Source organism: Drechmeria coniospora, chromosome 01 (assembly GCF_001625195.1).
Source record: "Drechmeria coniospora strain ARSEF 6962 chromosome 01, whole genome shotgun sequence".
Classification (NCBI taxonomy): domain Eukaryota; kingdom Fungi; phylum Ascomycota; class Sordariomycetes; order Hypocreales; family Ophiocordycipitaceae; genus Drechmeria; species Drechmeria coniospora.
In genome coordinates, this window is record NC_054389.1 from 572,228 (window position 1) to 588,071 (window position 15,844).

General features: G+C 56.8%; 4 protein-coding genes across 4 annotated transcripts; 3 read left to right on the forward strand and 1 right to left on the reverse strand.

Annotated features, from left to right (window-relative positions):
• Positions 1–1,365: 1,365 nt before the first annotated feature.
• DCS_00140 (succinyl-CoA:3-ketoacid-coenzyme A transferase subunit A) lies at positions 1,366–3,060 on the forward strand (the record flags this gene model as incomplete). The annotated part of the gene is made up of 3 exons (XM_040797482.1): positions 1,366–1,425; positions 1,499–2,866; positions 2,929–3,060. The coding sequence occupies 3 exons, from the start codon at positions 1,366–1,368 to the stop codon at positions 3,058–3,060; spliced, it is 1,560 nt and encodes a 519-aa protein (XP_040658365.1).
• A 905-nt stretch (positions 3,061–3,965) lies between these two features.
• Positions 3,966–5,689, forward strand: DCS_00141 (uncharacterized protein; the record flags this gene model as incomplete). The annotated part of the gene is made up of 2 exons (XM_040797483.1): positions 3,966–4,420; positions 4,528–5,689. The coding sequence occupies 2 exons, from the start codon at positions 3,966–3,968 to the stop codon at positions 5,687–5,689; spliced, it is 1,617 nt and encodes a 538-aa protein (XP_040658366.1).
• A 2,095-nt stretch (positions 5,690–7,784) lies between these two features.
• DCS_00142 (uncharacterized protein) lies at positions 7,785–10,639 on the forward strand (the record flags this gene model as incomplete). Its single annotated transcript, XM_040797484.1, has 2 exons — positions 7,785–8,134; positions 8,200–10,639. 2 exons carry the CDS (start codon positions 7,785–7,787, stop codon positions 10,637–10,639), a joined length of 2,790 nt encoding a protein of 929 aa, XP_040658367.1.
• Positions 10,640–13,430: 2,791 nt separating this feature from the next.
• Positions 13,431–15,236, reverse strand: DCS_00143 (UBX domain protein; the record flags this gene model as incomplete). The annotated part of the gene is made up of 2 exons (XM_040797485.1): positions 13,431–14,536; positions 14,594–15,236. 2 exons carry the CDS (start codon positions 15,234–15,236, stop codon positions 13,431–13,433), a joined length of 1,749 nt encoding a protein of 582 aa, XP_040658368.1.
• Between the last annotated feature and the right edge of the window lie 608 nt (positions 15,237–15,844).

Genomic DNA, 15,844 nt, shown 5'->3' on the forward strand with positions numbered 1-15,844 from the left:
AGCTACTTGCATTAGTACGGCACTCTTTCAGCACGGAGCGGTAGAGGATACCACCGCCTAGTGCCTGTCTAGTACCTGTTTGTACTTGATAGGTATACTCGCACGTTTGGTTGGTACCCCGTAGCCCGTACTGTGTTGCTCCAACCTGCTCACTGTATTGCTCACTGTATTGCAGTACTGTGTTGCTCCAACCTGCTCACTGTATTGCTCACTGTATTGCAGTACTGTGTACGAGCACACCTACTTGCATACTACGAGCACTACGTTGGCCATGCTGCGTAGATGCCGGCGAACACGAGGCCGTCGCAAAAACGTCAAGCATGCCGTCGGAGGGCAGCCGGCATCGTCAAGAATGGAAAATGGGGGCAGAATGGCCGTCGCCGTCGAGCTGTACAACAGAGGCTCCTCCCACCCCGAGCCCTGGGATTGCAGCGTCTGATGACGGGAGCTAGGTCGGCGCGCCAGCTCACCGAGGACATGAGGTAGTAGGGGTAGTAGGTACTAAGCGTGCTATTACCCCTTAGAGGTACTTGAAAGGTCCAGGAGCGTACGTCGGCACCCGCTGCACAGGGTCGTCATGGGACCTTGCTATACATGCATACCTAGTACCTAGTACCTTGTTACCTAGTACCTACCCACGATACCTGCACCAACTTAGTCCACTATACGGAGTGCATACTTGTACTTTGCAATCATCGCCGGCTCCGTGCGAGACACGACCAGAACAAACGGAAAACGTAAATGTAGATGGTCGTGGTATTATTATCAGTGCACAGAGTACGAAGCACAAGTACGCATGCTCCGAAGCTCTGGTCGCCGCGACACAGCGACGGCGAGTTGGTCGGATGGTGCACGCCGATGTCCTGGTGCGTGGCTACCTCACCCCGAGGTACCATGAACTCGCGGGTGCAGTACTTTGTTCCTCTTGCGGCACCTCCAAGTACAGCGGTGATGCTCTATAATTACCTGCAAATGTACTCTGCAGGTGCACGGTGTTTGAAGTGCCCCGACAGATGCATATCGGCAACGACGGGAGCTCTCGGCCACCTGCGGCTCTAGCAACGCCCCGGCCCGGCTCACATGCGTCGACTATTATGCATGGACATAACTGCATACCTACTACCACGAACGCCTTGATAGCGGCACATGTCCCAGCGCCTGCTTGCTTCCTTCATCCAATCGCCAACGCCGAACGGGAACTTTCGTCGAACCGTTTTCCGGTTGACCAACCTATCCAGTGGTCGTCGCATGACATTGCTTCAATTTCACACGTCGACATTATCATAGGCTGAGCTGCCGTCCCAAATTCCAAGTCTATCCTCCAGAAAACACTCTCGTCCGTCGTCGGCGGCGCAAGCCATCAAAATGGCCGCCACAGCTCTCCGCCTGCACGCTCTCCGGGCCCTTTCTCACCATGGCGCCATGGTGAGTGTTCCAAGGGGTGGAGCTCGGACGGCATCAACGACCGGCGTCCTCAGCTAACGCAGAGCTCTCGTAGCCTTCTGCCGTCTTCGCCCGATCCTTCTCCGTCTCCAGCCGGCGGGCCGAGATCAACAAGATATTCCCCTCAGCCGCCGAGGCTCTCAAGGATATGAAGGCCAACTCGACCGTCTTGTGCGGCGGCTTCGGCCTCTGCGGTGTTCCCGACACTCTCATCGACGAGGTGCTCGAACGGCGCGACATCAAGGATCTCACCGCCGTCTCCAACAACGCCGGAACCGACAACTCGGGCCTCGGCAAGCTTCTCAAGACGAAACAGGTGAAGAAGATGATTGCGAGCTACATCGGCGAGAACAAGACGTTTGAGACCATGTACCTGACGGGCGAGGTCGAGCTCGAGCTGACGCCCCAGGGTACGCTCGCGGAGCGATGCGCCGCCGGCGGCAAGGGCGTCCCGGCCTTCTACACGCCGGCGGCGTACGGCACCGTCGTGCAGACGGGTGACCTCGCACTCAGGAACAAGCCGGACGGCACGGCGGCCGAATACTCGTACCCTCGAGATGTGCGGGTCTTCAATGGCAAGCCGTACCTTTTGGAGCACAGCATCGAGGGCGACTACGCCTTTGTCAAGGCGTACAAGGCCGACAAGCTCGGCAACTGCCAGTTCCGGCTGGCCGCTCACAACTTCAACGGCGCCATGGGCCGCAACGCCAAGATGACCATCGTCGAGGCGGAGCACCTCGTCGAGCCTGGCGAGATCCCCCCCGAGGCCGTCCACCTACCGGGCATCTACGTCAAGCGCGTCATCCAGAGCACGGCGGCGAAGCAGATTGAAAAGTTCACGTGGGCCAAGGACGAAGAGAGCGCCGAGAGCAAGGCGGCCTTGGGGACGGGCGACGTGGCGGCCAAGCGCGAGCGCATCGTGAGGCGTGCGGCCAAGGAGTTCAAGAACGGCATGTACGCGAACCTCGGCATCGGCATGCCCATGCTCGCACCGGCCTTCGTCGACGCCGACGTCGAGGTCCAGCTGCAGTCGGAGAATGGCATCCTCGGTCTGGGCCCCTACCCGAGAAAGGGCGAGGAGGACGCGGACCTCATCAACGCCGGCAAGGAGACGGTGACCCTCAAGCCCGGCGCGGCCGTGTTTGGCAGCGAGGAGAGTTTTGGCATGATTCGCAGCGGGCGCATCAACCTCACCGTCCTCGGCGCCATGCAGGTCAGCGGCACGGGCGACTTGGCCAACTGGATGCTGCCGGGCAAGGTCAAAGGCTTTGGCGGTGCCATGGACCTTGTGAGCAACCCGTCCGCCACCAAGGTGGTCGTGACCATGGAGCACACGGACAAGAAGGGCAATGCCAAGATTGTCAAGCAGTGCGCGTTCCCGCTGACGGGTCGCGCCTGCGTCTCGAGGATCATCACCGAGCTCGTGAGTTGCGCCTTGGGGTTGGGGCGGCGAGGCGAAGAAAGTGTGCTGACGAACCATGACAGGGCGTGTTCGACGTCGACTTTGCTCACGGGTTGACACTTGTCGAGATTGCCGACGGCGTGACGGTGGACGAGATCAGGAGCAAGACGGAACCGGCGTTTGTTGTGTCCGAGAACCTGAAGCCCATGCTGTAGCTGATTGGACTGCGGCGGGACGTGGTTGGAGACAAGAACACCTCCCCGCCATGACGGCATCTGCCAACGAGGAGGAGCCCAGCGGCATAAGAGCCACGCGTGGGAGCCGGTAATTGTTCAACCTTTCTTGGGCAAAGCAGAGGTGTCGGTGCCGACAACTTGGCCCAATATGTGGGAGACTTGGAAAAGATCCCACACCAGCAGCCAAGCGTCGGCTGAGGCATTTGTACGCACGTACCTACGCGTACGAGGGGCAGAGAGCAATGTACTCTTAGGAACATCTCGTCTCTCGCGTACGTGCTCATGATTGCTCGACGCTGTTCGACGGCATCGTCGGATCTAGCGACAACAGGTACCTATGCTACCAATAGGAAGGAATGCTTGTACAGCGGTTATTTGCCAATATCGTAGCACTAGTATCTCGCGCTGAAATAGAAGTCTCGCGCACGCCCATACTCATCACCTATCTGATATTGATGCCATTGCAGGTACCTAGTAGTGGACTTGCTGACCTACCAAATGTAAGTACATACTTACTAGTAGCTAGTACCTTGGGCAGTATATAATCAAGTACAGATATATGGCTGTACTAACATGGTGATGCTACCAATTATTATTACTTCGCACCAGAGTATAAGTAGGTACCGTACTTACCTTGCCGTACACAACTGTAAAACACAAAATGAGTGCCGCACTGAGTGTGGCCTAAACAACAGTATTACGGAGCGCAACTATTAATACTGCAAGTATAATACCAGTGGAGGAGTGCCAATAATGGTTGGTTGCCTACAACTGTACAGTCTGTACTTACGGAGTACAACTACTGAGCTACCGAGTACTTACTAGGTACCTATGGAGTGCGGGCTTATTGGATGCTATACTTGTACAAGCATGTTGCGACGTAAATGAACTCGGTACCTGCACTGACGCCGTTCCTCTATCAGTACTGCCTGACATCTACCGATCAGGCCACAGCCGTCGTCTACTTCACCTCCAGGCGGAAATGGAGAGGCCATCACGGTACCGCAGTGCGAAGCCTGGAACCAACGGCCGTGCTGTCCATCTGCCCTCCCCTCCGCTTACCCGTCGTCATGTTCGACGAGTCCACGGGCCAAGTCTTCCAGGAATGGACCCTGTCACGCCAGGCGATGTCGCCCCAGGGGATTGATGCCCAGGACTGGTCTCGTCGACAGCCCATCGCCTCCTCGTCGACGTCGGTTCGAGAGCGAGGCCCGCGCTCCCTCGTGGCCATGACAATCAATGTCATTGTCAGCAACATTGGTAGAATACCATCTTGGGAGTATCTGACCCATGTTCCCCAGCACCTGCAGCGGCGCATCTGGCGCTTTCTGGAACCGAGGTATGCTTCGTTTCGTCTCGGCCGATTCTGACCCCGTTCGGCCTATGCGTACATCTGCAGCACGGCACGGCACAGTCTGGGATAGGCCGCTGACCCGGCCACGGCAGCGGAGTCAGTTTGCATGCCTGGAAGCTATTCTCCAAGCTCCTATGCCTGGCGGATGCCGAGAAGACGCTCGGGCTGTGCCGCTTTCGACAGCACATTTGCGAGCCGGACAGCGCACTGCGGCGGTACTCGCAGCCCTTGACCTCCTTGACGGCCGATTTCATCACCCACCTCATCATTGCGGGAGGGTGCAAGTTTAGGGCCAACGAAATGCTTTGCCTCGCCGAGATGAGGAATCTCGGCGTCCTTGAGCTCCTCCAACCAGCCGAGAGTGAGTTGGCGAGCTATCCCCGTCTAAGTAATCGTCTCATTCGCGGTTGGACCGAGGTGAAAAATCCGTTTCCTCTTCTTCGGATCCTGCGAATTTGTGGTGGTGACCAGCACGCCACCCAAGAGTCCCTTCCTCTGGTCTCCCAATTTCCCTCGTTGGCCCTCTACGATGTCACAGCCTCCAGGGAAGACTGGCCCGACCCGGCCGACCTCGCGCGTGCCCACGGCTGGAACACGGCCTTTCTAGGACCGGACAAGGACGATTCCCTGGTCGACTACCTCATGCTCCTCCTTCCGCCCGATCAGTGGCATCATGTCCAACCTGCAGATCTGGCAAAGGCCATTCAGACTGATCTGGCCGCCTTGTATGGCGACTCCCAAATTGAAGTCAGGTTCGCCGCTTGTGAAGAAGCGATCCCTCTCCAGGGCTACATGACAGATGCCGCAAAAGGCAGCATGCTGGCTGGGGGCACCGGTGGCGACTCGCAGAAGCGTGGCACCTCTTGCCGCCAACGTCCACTCGAAACCTGGGCCTTTTGGCTCTACTCTTTCTTGGGTCAAGTCGGCCATGACAGCGACCTGAGGCGGAACGGCATTTCGGTCGATTCGCACCTTGTTGCCGGCCCTTTCATTCTACCATCCAAGCCTCTGGCATGCCTGTCTCTTGGACATGGCCGTCGTGGGAGAACAGAGTTGCAATGGCCATATGATCATCCTTGGCCGCTCCCCATGGTCCATCGCGTCTTCACAAGACTCAGCATTGCCCGCGCCACGTCGGACACCGATCCTTCGTCAATACCTCCGAATTTCGTGGCGACCGAGACGCGAGATCCAGCCTTACGGAGACGGAAGAGGCAACGCTTAGACGACGTGCTGCGGGACCTGTCAGGATGATGACACGCGCATGCAGGAGCAGTCGGCGTTGCCGTCTCAGGAAGACGAAGGCAAGCAGCCGATAGACAGACAGGCAAGCAGGCGGTGGACAGGTAGGCAAGCAGGCGGTGAGCAGGCAGGCAAGGAGGCAGGCAGACGCTCCAAGAGGGGAAACTTCAATACCACCGTGAATGAATGCAAAAGACATCTCTGCATGCCATGGCAGATCTCTTTAGCATTTTCTTCTCAAAGCCACTTAGCCTTCCACCTTACACATGGCATCCAGTTCCGCAGACGACCATTCATTCCCATTCGTCATGCAAGAACTCCTATCCAACACGCAGGTTATCGCCTGGATCCCCGCAACACTAGGTGTATGTCCATCTGGATGGCGGTCTGCTAGCGAGCGGGCGTTTCTCCACGATGAATTTGCTGTTGGGCCGCTAGTGGTGCATTCGCCGGGACCGGCATTTCTTTGGACCGGGGAATCCGTGCGAATTCTTAAGATCCGTGCCAGCAAAGCACTTGTACGACTCATCGGATGCTACTCCTCGCCTGTACGTACTTAACGTCGTGGGCATATCGACGACGCCCGCAAACGGCCATGGTTGCTGTCTAGGCCACGGAGCAAACGCGGTTTGCCTGCTCGTCCCGTCATGTCGGTCCTTCGTCAAGTTGGCCACCCCCCCTCTGGTCAGCTTCCCATCGTTTCAACACCTACACTTGGGCTTTGGATTCCGGGATTCTGGGCCAAGCCAATGTAGGCTACCGAACCGGCATTCAACCCTGCATATGTCACTTTGAACAATTGTCCCAGGGTACCGGTGCCCTGTTGCATACCGTCGGGACGGGCGCTCGATCGAGTGGTGGCCTAATACCTCGTGGCTGCCGTGGCGAATATGACAACTCGCACGTCGAAAAGGATCGAGTGACCCGCCTCCCTCATGACAGCCGTAGCGAATGCAACTCGCACGTCAAAAGGGCCGTCAGGAGTGCCTCGAAACACAGCAAACACAATGGCATGGTGCACTGTTCCCAGCCATGCAACGACAGGAGCACACACACGGGGACGCCATCTACCCGGCAGAAACTCATGCGGCATGTCCTGCAAGTCTTTGAAAATAAAGGCACGAATACGGCAATGCAGAATATTCCTCCGCGGCGTGGCTATAAAAACCCACCTACACCCCTCTGTCGTCTCGTTGCCGCTCGCTCATGGCGCATCGACAGTCGAGGTGGAGGCTAGAAAGTCCCCCAAATCGTCGGCGACGACAAGGACACTATTGTGCTCATGAGAAAAGGACTTTTGCGGTGTACGGAGCCGTGAACAGAACCTTTCCCCTCGTAATGGAAAATCAAGTCCAAAGGAGCGACCATCCCGTGGTGTATTGCTGCCATACTAACTTGGGTGGTCACGGATGCTGCAGGCCATGGCCATGTTGCTGCCGCACGCCGTCCAACGATCCGACCGACACACCGCGGCTCTCTTGTGAGTCCGCGGTTGGATGCCACCAGAGGGTATCGAAGCCGAGACCTGGCTAGAGGAGAGACAGTCGGCGCGACCATAGCCATCATCAACTGCCGTCATCCACATTCCTTAGCCACTACTAGCCTTGTCTGCCTCGCCCTGTGAACCGCGGCTCCCCGCAACTCCAGGACCCGGTACCGCGACGGGGGGCCGCCCTCCTGGCTTCCCTCTCGCGCCATAGCAGTGTTTCTGCCGAGATGCCCCGACTGGAGACGCTCTACCATCATTTGCAGCAGCGAGCAGATATGATCCTCTACGGGGCGTCGTACGTGTTCGGCAGAGAGTCGGTGTACACGCTCAGGACCTGGATACGTCTGCTCTCGACGATTGTCGTCGAAATAACCCCCCCCCCCCCCCTCCTGTACCCCGTCCCGTCTCGAGCTCACACTGCTTCCAACGACGAATGGTTTTTTGGGGGGGGGGAAGGGGGGGGGGGGTGATCTTGGGTCCCAGCGAGGGACACTTGGACGTGATGTGGTATGCAATCCGGCAACTCGGCGAGCAAAGGCGCCGGCCGCATTCCAAGACGCGCCCACATTCTGAGACGACCGAGACATCATGGGTCCGTCATAGCTCTCGTATATAGCGATGCGTGCCCTCCACGCATGGGCCCGTCGCCTCGGCATCGCAAGAGCAACTCGACTGCCGACGATGCGGATGACGGCTTTCCTTGTCCGAGCCTCGCTCGGTGGCAGTCTCGGCCTGCACGCCTACGGCCATCGTCTGGCCGATTGTCCGGCGCATCGCGTGATGCACTGTCCAGAACCCTCGGTTCACGTCGTCGTCTGCCATCAGCCCGCCATCCTGAGCACCGTCATTGCGTCCGAGACGATCCTCACCATCGGCGACCAAACCATTGTCGTCAACGAATGCCCGACCACCCTGGTCACCGAAATCACCCTGACGGAGACGACGACGCAATTCATTGCTACGGCGAGGTGTGTGGAATCACTCACCCCTAATACCATCGTGGTCGCTCGAGGTCCCTGACATGTTGTTACAGTGGGGAAGCCAAACTCACCGGCAATACACGCCATGCGACGCAGATGTCGTCTCTTGACATCTCCAGCTCTCTACGCTCGGGTCGGTCAACGACGCAATGGTTGAGGGAATCGTCTACCGTCACGAGCACCACCAGGGACGGAGGCAAGCAGACACGTACGAGGACCTCTGACCTGACGACTCGTGTGACATTTACAAGTGAAACGGCAGCCTCGAGCGGCCCATCTCGTGGCAGCACGTCGGCTCGAGGGAGAAGTACCGTCACATCGGCTACGTTGGGCACTTCTACCGCCATAACCACCAGCGGAAAGGCGACGGCAGACACGGGCAAGGATGAAGGTCAAACGCGAACCAGAGCGACGAGTGAGACGACCAGTGCCGCCAGCGACACCTTGTCCACGGGCGGGCAAGCATCGACTCGCCAAACGACGAGGGCATCCTCTACGAGGGACACGTCGACTGCAGAAGGAATTTCCAATACCGGCGCTACATCTACTGCTGCTGCTACCGGCACCACTGTCACGACAGAGGCGTCATCTACGAGGGAAACATCCACGGCAGCAGGAATGTCGAGCACCGGGGCAGCATCTACTGCTGCTGGCACCTCTCTTACAACAGGGGCGTCGTCTACAAGGGGAACATCTACAGCAGAAGGAACGTCGAGCACCGGGGCAGCATCTACTGCTGCTGGCACCTCTCTTACAACAGGGGCGTCGTCTACAAGGGGAACATCTACAGCAGCAGGAACGTCGAGCACCGGGGCAGCATCTACTGCTGCTGGCACCTCTCTTACAACAGGGGCGTCGTCTACAAGGGGAACATCTACAGCAGCAGGAACGTCGAGCACCGGGGCAGCATCTACTGCTGCTGGCACCTCTCTTACAACAGGGGCGTCGTCTACAAGGGGAACATCTACAGCAGCAGGAACGTCGAGCACCGGGGCAGCATCTACTGCTGCTGGCACCTCTCTTACAACAGGGGCGTCGTCTACAAGGGGAACATCTACAGCAGCAGGAACGTCGAGCACCGGGGCAGCATCTACTGCTGCTGGCACCTCTCTTACAACAGGGGCGTCGTCTACAAGGGGAACATCTACAGCAGCAGGAACGTCGAGCACCGGGGCAGCATCTACTGCTGCTGGCACCTCTCTTACAACAGGGGCGTCATCAACAACGGACACATCCACTACTGCAGGAACGTCGAGCACTGGGGCAACATCTGCTGCTACTGGCACCTCTGTCACGACAGGAGCCACTACAGCAGGAACATCGAGCACTGAGGCAACATCTGCTGCTACCGGCACCTCTGTTACAACAGGAGCGTCAACTACAGTAGATACATCCACTACAGCAGTAATATCGAGCACCGAGGCAACATCTACTACTGCTGGTGCCTCTGTCACGACAGGGGCGTCGACTACAGTGGAAGCATCCACTACAGCAGGAACATCGAGCACTGAGGCAACATCTACTGCTACCGGTACCTCTGTTACAACAGGAGCATCAACTACAATAGATACATCAACTACAGTAGATACATCAACTACAATAGATACATCAACTACAGTAGATACATCAACTACAATAGATACATCCACTGCAGCAGGAATATCGAGCACCGAGGCAACATCTACTGCTGCTAGTACCTCTGTCACGACAGGGGCGTCGACTACAGCGGAAGCATCCACGACAGCAGGAACGTCGAGCACCGGGGTAACATCTGTGGCTACCGGCACCACTGTCTCGACGGGAATGTCATCTCCAATAATCACCTCGGCCACAACAGCAACGGCTACCGCGACAGAGTCATCCACGTCGGCTACGAGCAGCCCCACGCTGGACCCCCTGGCCTGCCCTGCGCCGTTTTGTCCTAGCGGAGGCGTGCCTTTTGATGTTTACCGCAACCTCAACGGCGTTCCGGGTGAAACCTACGGCCTGGGCCTCTCTCCAGATTACTACTTCTCGCTATCGCCTCTGGCCTCTGGCTTCACGGATACCTTGAGCATCCCGTTTTTCAACCCCGGCCCGGTCGACTATACGACAACGAGAACTTATGGCGGCGTTAGCTTTCCAGCCTACAACTTTACCCTCGTTGCGTACGGCTACTTTTACGCCAATGTGTCCGGACAGTATACCTTTTGCAGTGGAGCTTCCGGGAACTGCGACGACATAGACAACCTTTACTTTGGATCCCAGGCTGCCTTTCCTTGCGGCACGCCGTCGATGCCCAACCCGGAGCAGTCGTCGATTCTAGCGTGCCAATTCTTCACGCCAGAGTCCTGCACTGGCATCGAGTTGACGGCGGGGAACTATTATCCCATCCGCTCCGTCTATGGAAATCTCGGCTTGATTTCTAGCCTTCAAATTTTGATAACATATCCCGGAGGGACTTCGCAAGAGATTCCGCCAGATGCTCTTTTCCCCATCGAATGCTTTACTTGACATACTGCTCACATTCCCGGGAGGGACTCTGCCGCCGTTCCCCACTGGCATGTTTTGTTTGTACTTGAAGCAATAATGCCACATGGCTGGAGGCCACCTAGCACCGTCACTCTGTTGCGATGACTTTGCCGCCATTTTCTGTCGTTGTATGCTTTTCTGTTCTCTATCATAGCCTGTCAAAGTAGAATTGTTTATTTGGCCTTGTGAAGCGGGGGCTTCAAGTACACTTACTCCTTTGTCAGTCCAGTATGACGCATCGCTTATACTCGGCGAACACTCAAAGTAAAAGGTGCTACAGCCAGTAAATTATAAATTTTGCAAGATGAAAGCTAGGGAATTAGTGACGAGTGCTGCATACGCCTTTGCTATCCTCATGGAAGCTACAGTCGAGAAGCTAACGTCGGATGTTGGAATGTCGATAACCCTAGACTGTCCTAAAACGCCTAGGATACGATGTGTTTGATTTCAGTTGTCCGCGAGTCCCAGTTCAACCATGTCGACTCACTCTAACCTCGAACATATCAGTTTTGTGTCTTTGGTAGGTTCATGACATAGAGTGTCGCCGAGGAATACGCGGCCGAGAGCAAGTTTTCCTCTCTCATTTCCTTCAACCTTTGTTGCAACTGAAATTCGCACCATGCTCACCACAACACAACAGGCAAAGCCATTGTCAACAAACAGGCCGACTCCCCGGAGATACGAGCCTTGCCTTCTTTACGCACGCATGGGAAACCGTACCTAGTTGAGTTCGAAGATGCAACTGCCCTCCCACCACGGCGTACCTAGTTGCGTCTTCCACCTTTTTGTTCTGGTCCCAGATCTCGACGAGGCTGCTCGAGTGCTCAACAGTGAAGGATGGAACAGCGCTGAACCGGCTGATTATCTCACAAAGTATCACGGATTGTCGCAAACACAGGAGCCTAGTTCACATGAATCTGCATTGGTTGTGGAACTGTCAACTGGCAGCGTATCGAATAAATCAAGACAAAACCTGAGATGATTCAAGCGAATACTCATTTGGAAAAGAATAGTTGTACGCAGCTGTACATTGATAATGAATGAGGATATGCAACTGGGGATGGGGTGTGGAAAGCGGAAACAACACCAAGTATAAGTAACATGTACATGTACAAGTCTCTGTACAACGTACTTGCAGTACTTATAGTGTTGGTAGAAATTCAACGCTACATGGCGCGTACAGTAGGGGTATTGTTAATATTCATGGGTGGGAATTTACTACCTAGTATAATTACAGTGCAACTATTTACGGTGTGAAGTTGTAGATCTAAGTACAGTACAAGTACAGTACAAGTACAGTACAAGTACAGTACATATAATTCAGCAAGTATGGATGGAGTATTGCATAATACAGAGTGAGCTTTACAGTACATGTCCTTCCTACCTACTACAGTTAGTTCTACTAGGTGCAGTACTAGTACGTTATACTTGTACACCACCTACAGTGCTTGTACAAGTGCACCTACTAAAACTCGTACTTGTAAGTACCTAGTACTTACAAGCAACACCATGATGACAAAGCTACCGAGCACTAAAGTGTACTGCCACTTAAGTCTACTTAAGCATATGTACACATTACCGTACAGTACGGAGCAATACTCCGGAAGTACTTACACTAAGTGTACTTGCATACTGGGTATACAAGTACTCGCATGCCTGGTATGTACCTGTGCTGAGTACTACAAGTACCTGGGTATACAAGTACTGTACTGTTCAGCACGTGCACAAACGCAAGTACTTACAGTACAGTGCTTACAGTACAGTACTTACAGTACAGTACTTACAGTACAGTACTTACTTGCAACTAAGTAAGTACGTACTCCGTACTGGGTACTTGGAACAAGCGCAGCTGGGCACTTACTTACTAATTAAGTAAGTAGGTACATGTGTAATGTACTACAGTATGCCTGCGCTGCACTGCACGCGACTCTGCTACCTGTGAGTTGCGGGCCATTGACTCGGCCCATCAGCGGCTGAGCAGTGGAGGGAGGGCGGTGAGGGGCGGGAGCCAAGGCACCATGTCGTCTGCCCGACTTGTATCCGCACTGTGCGCCACGCCTACAAGACAGGGGAAAATACAGCGCGGGCGCCTATAACTTGATAGGTACGGCCTCTAGGTAGTAGGTACATACTACTAGGTAGGTAGGTACTAGGTAGGTAGTAGGCACCTACGTGTACTAGTAGCAAAAGCACTGTACAAAATAGACTCCAATTGATGCACTCTGTAAAATTACCGGTGAACCTTGCAAGTATGTATTGTAGTACCTGCAGAAGCTTGATCAATGTATTCCCTACAGAGCGTTGCAGTAATATTCCGCAACTTGGCGGCGGTGTAGGTGTGCTTGTACCAAGTTCAGTGTAAAGTAATGCTGTGCGGTGCATGTGTACTGTGCGGTTCATCTGCCCCGTACTGTATTTATCCTCTCAATTACAGGGCTCGTAGGGGCAAGGGCTTGGTGATGTTGCTTACTACAACTGCGTACACGGCGCCTCAGTATTACCTCCCTACCAACTACTGCTCTACTTGCTGTCCTGTCCGAGGCCTCCCAAGGTGACGCCCTCACCGCTCCGCAATCACTGGTTCTCAACTGCACTCACTGCTTCCGGGTATCGAGGCTTCCGGCAGCATATGCGAGGAGATGTGGCAAACACCAGTCCATGCATCCATTGGCCATACTGGCAAACATCAACTAGATACGTCCATGCGCATCTGAATGTGCTCCAACGTCCTGATCGCCTCTGGCCAGACCCATGGACCTTGGCCCCCCCTCCATCACTCGATAAACTCAATCATGACGGTGCCCTGCTTCAGCCCGCTCTCCTCAATGGTCGAGTCGAGGCTGTCGATCAAATCTTGGCCCTGCGGCATCTTCTTGAGCTCAAACTCGACGCCCGCCTTTCCCTCGAGCGGTTCCGACTTGAGCCACTCGTACACGGTGCGCACGACGTCGGCGAGCCTGAATCGTCGGATGACGCGCCCGTCGGGGTGGCGGAACTGGATCCGCGTCGTCGTCGCCGCGTCGTTGTCCGGTTCCGCGTGCCGTCGCGAGCTCGATATGCGCAGAAACGGATTCGTCGTCTCCGCCGCCTGCTCCGCCGCCTGCTCCGCCCCAGACTCCTCGCCCTGCGCTCCCTCGCCCCGTCCCCGTCCCTCGCCCCGTCCCTCGCCCCCGCCCGTCGTGGCCGGAGACTTGGTCAGCGCGTCGGGGTCGTGCATGTTGGGCGTCGAGCCGGATCCGCTGCTCTCGCCGCCCGCCCTGCCGGCGAGGCTGTTCTTGAGCGCCATCTCCAGCATCTCCTCCTCCGTCATGCGGTCCACGTCCACCACCGCCGGCTTCTTCGCCGACGACTTCGCCACCGGGTTCTTGCTGTTGGCCTCGAGGCTGTACCGGTCGAGGAACTCGGCGAGCTCGGCGTGAAAGTCGGCCGCCTTCGGGAACGGCCGTCCGCTCCAGACCTTGACCTGCTCGCCCGTCCGGGGGTCGACGATGGAGACGTGCGGGTAGTTGTCGGCGTTCTCGTGCGTCTGGTGGGGAAAGTAAAACTGCACGTACTCCTGCGCGTCGGGGTAATCCTTGTCGTACTGGAGGAAGATGAAGTTCTCCGTCACCATGTCGCGGACGGCCGCGTCCTTCCAGATGTCTCGGTTGAGCGCCTGGCAGTTGAAGTTGCTCATGTCCTGGAGGTTGGCCAGTATCCACTTCTTGCCTTCCTTGCCCAGCGTGCGGGCCTCGTCCCACGTCACGCGCGCCATCATGTCAAAGGGCGGCCGGAACAAGTATTCGAGCCTCCTCGTGTGGGATCCGTTCTCGGCTTCCGCCGGGGGCGAGCCGCCATCGTCTCCCCAGATGCTCTGGCCAAACGGCCCGCCGGCTCGAGCTGCTTCCGCCGGTCAGCGACGTCGAGGCCCGAGGGCGGACGGGGGCTTCCTCTCACCGGAGCCGTGCTGTCTTCTGAGCTGGTCCAGCACCGTGGACCGCATGTCGTATCCCATGCCCTGGTCGTCGGCGCCGGGAACCCAGGTGGGATCCGGCGCGATCAGCGTCTCCGTCGTCCTCGCAATCGGAGCTCTCACGTCCTCGACGCCCGACGCCGACGACCGCGCCCCTTGGTACATCTCTTCCTGGAGCCGCTGTGCCATGGCGGCATCCTCCTCCTCCTGTGCCCGCGCGGCCACGGCGGCGACGCTCGTTCCTTCCTTGTCGTCGTCGGCTTCGTCGACGTCCATGACGCCGCCGTCGTCGCCGTTTTCGACGTCATCGCCGTTTTCGACGTCATCGCCGTTTTCGACGTCGTCGTCGTCGTCGTCGTCGTCGTCGTCGTCGCTGATGTGAATCACGCCGCTGGCGTCTTCACGCCCGATGTTTTGCCTGCGAGACGTCGACGGCGGTGCGTTGCCCGAGCCGTCGCCACCGCCACCGCCGGACACGCCGGCACCGACGCCGGACACGAGGTCTGGATTCTCAAAGTAGAGCCCGACGGCTCGTTCAAAGTCGCCTCCTGCGAGCTGCAGGAATCCGTGAGCGACGTCGGCGCTCGCCCCGGTGATGGAGGCAAAGGTCGAGATGTTTTCGTCCATGGTCGGGACGACAAGGAGCCGCCTGGGCCCGACAAACGGCTGACGGTGAGCTGCTCGTCCCACGGATGGAGATTGTGTCGCGGCTTGGGCTGCCAACGTTCTGTCCGACTCGAGCACCTCGGCTTGCCTGGCTCACTCCTGCTGCTGGGGAGGGTGCAGGTTCGGCTGATGACAAGCTGCCTGTTCGAGGGGGGACAAGGGCATTCGCAATCGGGCGAGCTCGAGCCCTACCCGCCGTGCTTTTCGCCTGTGCAACCGACCAAGCCAAGGCAGCCGCTGATCCTGATCCTGGACGAGGGTTTTTCCTTCTTCGGCGAGAAAGAGCGCGTTGAGATGCACCTTGAACGCCGTGCGAGGATGCAAAGGAAATGCCGCAGTCTGCCGGCTTCGTATCGTTGTGTGCTGGTCTTGGAAAGGGCCAAAGGCTGCTGCTGTTTGCTTTCAAAGGTTGAGTCCGACTCGCATCAGCAGCACACTCACGGGGCAACGCACGCTCGCCTTGGTCGTCAATGTTGGGTTACGTACAATCGAGTGTGGACCGTCGCTGTGCCAGCCTGCAGGCACCAGACCTCCATGACGCAACCAGGGCCACCAATCTGCGCCAGAAT